Genomic DNA, 3864 nt, shown 5'->3' with positions numbered 1-3864 from the left:
TTGTTTTTGATATTGGAAAATGCAGCACAGGGCCAAACATAAATGATGTATACTTTGACAAGCGTGTGTTGGCTATATCCCGTTTATCTCACTAAATATGGAATTGAGGGGGGTTTGGGTGAGAGATGCAAACTCCTGAATCCTGAGTGACAGTGCTGAGCAAAGACGGCCAATATGTTCGTTTGATGTACGTGGAACAGCCCGAAACTGTGATGTAGAAGTGCTTTTAAAATGTGTTCATTGCTTTTACTTTCAAAACCTTTTTTTTAAAGAACTGCTGAAGGACTACACTGTATTTTATAGCTATTTTTCATATAGATTTATAGTTAAACATCCTCCTGAGACACATTGAACACGTTGAAGCAAATACATAGTGGTCACTTTGCTCAACACTGTTTGTGTTTGAATTTATAAGGGACAAGCTGTAAAGCCTTTGTATTCTCCATAAATGGCCTGTGGGCAGCTTTTTTTTAAATGAACTGCAACAGCAGCTTTTCGTATGCCACACAGTTGAGTTCCTTATGAAACCATTGCAGAAACAGTTGTGAAATTGAGTTTTGTGGTAGTTTCCTTACTCTAAGTAAAGATCACAGAACCACTCAACCTTGTGTCACAAACGTTATCTGAGCTGCTTAAAGTAGATGGCATCCGTGTGGATAATATGACACTGGTTTTCAAATAAATACAGCATTTCTTCCTGCTTCATTTGGCCAAAGGCATTATCCACACAGTGCTCCTTAAGTGTGTGAAAGCATAGCCTAAAAGACTACTTGCTTATATATAAAAGTCTTATTTCAGATGCTACAGTTGATTAAAAATTGTGAGCTGGCTCAGAAGATACTAAACTGAATCGTGGGGTAGCAGTTAGTTAAAAGAACATTATTTTTTTTAAAAGGATAAAGTAACTATTTGCAGTCAATATGTGCCATTAAGTGAACCTGTGGAATTAGGAAGAATCTTCCAACCAAAGTGGATCCGGGAGAGTGACTGGTGCTTAAAAATTGAAGAACAATGGTAAATATATGTATAGCTATCCCACTGTATATTAATTGAGATTACAGAAGATTCTTTATATAGTTAAGAGTTATTTAAATTTTCATATTTCATCTTTGAAAGAGTCTAAAAACCACAATATTTTCTGGTATAAGAGTTTTGACAGTATTAATCTTATTTTTGTATTTTTCTTAAGTCATATCATTCTAATATGTTAACTACTAGTAAAATGGGTTATTAGTTCTAACTACATAATTTTTCAATGACGATAAAGCACATCTGTTTTCATTTTTACAAACTAAGTACATCTATATCTAAAGATACCAAAAAAAAAAATAAATACATTATATATATAAATAAAATGTATACACAACACTAAAACTATTAAACATTTGGGTATTGAAAGCCCATCCACCTTTTTTGTTTGTATGGTGACGGGCTATCTTTGCAGGCCCAGATTTACCTTTTGTGCTGTTTGAGGATGCCAATGTTGCCTGTATTTATGATATTGTCACCATGTTTTCTGAAACTTCATACTTACCATGTTTACAAGGATTTGTTTGCTGTACATAGACTTTTTACAGTAATGTGCTTTGCACAATCAGTGTGGCTTCTGTCTGTAAATTGTTAATGGTCTGTACTACTATAATTTTGAAAACCCTCTGAAAATGTTAGTGGTTATTTAACTTAATGAATGGTTTTGAGTTTCCTAAATCTTGTCATTTAGATCTCGTATTATATCCTAAATTTGGTTGTACTTACTGGTTATTCATACTAAGACCAAAATGGAAGTTAATGAAAACACTTAATTTTGAACTTTCTCTAACAAGTGCCAAAATGATTGCGATAGTTTTTGCAGTTTATTCATAACTACAAATGCTGGCAAGTTTCTGGACCTACATAAAGCATTTGAAGGTTTGTCTGCATTTTGACCACGTAGGTGCTACTCTGTCCTTTGCTTCCCATTGTTCTGAACACTGGTAATTTTAAGAATTGTTGCACTTGGCAAATGAGTCTTGCCATTAAACTTCACTTACGCTGCCAAGTGCAAGGGTTTGGTGCTTAGTTAACTTACCCTTATTGCAGTGCTTCTTGTGAATAGCTAATGCTTCTGAACTGGAACTGTACATTTTGTATTTTAAAGCTTCTGTAAAAGTAAACTATTTGCTTTATTAAAGATATACATTTAATAGGTCATACCTGTTTAAAATATGCACCTTGCTGAAAACGAGCAGCACCTTAAACTGTAACCTTGGTTTGTAACAGAGATCTTATTTCATTAACATGGGATTATTTAACAGTTTGAAAATTGTCAGCTGCCTACTTACTGACTCATCGTATAAAAATGAACTTTATGGTCCATACAGTTTGAAGCATCCTTCAGGCTGCTTTCAAGAACACGATACAGAAACCTCCTCAGCAGTGTCTATGAACTAGCAGTGCAGGTGAATGTTGCCAAAACCAAGTTACTTAAATGTTTAGCAAGCGCAGAGTCCCACCCCCACGCCCTCCCTGAACTCAAGGCCACTACTTCAGCTTATGTTAATCATGCCCCTGAAATGCCCTGAGGAGTACAGGCAAGCTCTGCTCTTCCTGAGTCAGAGGCCACGAGAGTACAGCTGCCCATAAACCCTGTGACCCGAAAAGCAGATGAATCCATTTTGATTATGCAAGAATTTACTTGTTTACAGTCTGCAGTACAGAGCATTTCAAGCAAAAAGGAAAAGCCTTGACATAACTGGGGCAAGCACACAGCCCACACAGCCTTCCCCCATGGAAATAAAGGCTCCTTCTCTCCTTTGCACTCTGTTACACAACAATCCCATCTTTCCTAGAAAAGGTAATGTTTCCCCAAGTAGCTGAGCTGCTCCTTTGTTAAGATGTTACATTAGTCCAGAAGATATCACAATTTTCAAAAAAACATATTTAGTTTATTAAGCACAATTCCTATGATAGAAGCTAGAAAACAGTCTGTGGCTTTTACATGTGCCAATGTATGACCGACTTGGTGATGCTGGAGGCAAGGAGATGTTACCTATTATACAACCTCAGTCATGAAACAGTCTCTTCTTCAGTGAGACTGCAGAATTCCCTGGTAGTGCTGTCCTGACAGCTGGGCTATTTTCAGAACTATGCTACATGGAGTTTTTCAGAGGGGCAAAAAGGTTGTGTGATAACGATCACACTTACTTAAGTAAGTCCTGTTTACAGCAATGGGAAAAGGCCAGTGTAATACTACAGCCACAACTACATTCATGTTCTTAACATAAAAGTATGCGTGACTTATTACCTGCCTTTCAAGCTCACAGCTCCTCAGCTCTCAAAGTGGGACTCTATAAACTATTTATACAGAATCTTGAAGTATCACTGTTCCTGTGCGGGGTTAGTCGACTGTCTTCTGTGTGTTCAGTGGGGTCGCATCAGCAATTGTAGCTAAATAAATGAGGTTCCTATGCAGGATATGCTGGTACCTAGGAGAGGAAGAAAAATAGTATCTGGGAAATTTGTTCTTTTCTAGCAAACTAGCCCCACATTAACAGTTGCTTTTGTAATCTGATCGATATCTGCTGTAAGGGAAAGAAACAGAAACTCTGAAAATGGTAATAAACTGGGGCAAATGCCTCCATATCCCGTTCATGTTTGAGAGCCCAGTATACTGCACTGAACTGCACTCCATACCCAGGTCTGTGCTGCTAACTTCGACAGTGAACATGCACACCAAGGTCTTTGTGTGATCAACACGGAAAAGACGCAGAACTGCACCAAAGCAGCCCAGGGGCAGGAGATGACAAAGCTCCGCCGTCGGACTGGTAGCCACAGGGCCACGAAATAGGACCGGCAGGCGCCCAGGACCAGCGACCGCTGCCAGCC

General features: G+C 38.3%; 1 protein-coding gene across 1 annotated transcript in view; it reads right to left on the bottom strand.

Moving 5' to 3' along the window:
• Positions 1 to 3376: 3376 nt before the first annotated feature.
• The window catches only part of SS18L2 (synovial sarcoma translocation gene on chromosome 18-like 2), a gene marked incomplete at its 5' end in the record, with an annotated part of 942 nt that continues 454 nt past the window's right edge, over positions 3377 to 3864 (bottom strand). Inside the window, one exon of the mRNA XM_008936961.1 lies at positions 3377 to 3464. Within this exon, the coding sequence (XP_008935209.1) occupies positions 3377 to 3464 (88 nt within the window). The remainder of the gene's footprint in view (positions 3465 to 3864) is intronic.

Source organism: Merops nubicus, unplaced genomic scaffold (genome assembly GCF_000691845.1).
Source record: "Merops nubicus isolate BGI_N331 unplaced genomic scaffold, ASM69184v1 scaffold8353, whole genome shotgun sequence".
NCBI lineage: Eukaryota > Metazoa > Chordata > Aves > Coraciiformes > Meropidae > Merops > Merops nubicus.
The sequence above is the reverse complement of the archived record's forward strand: the minus strand, read 5'-3'. Positions and strand labels throughout refer to the sequence as shown.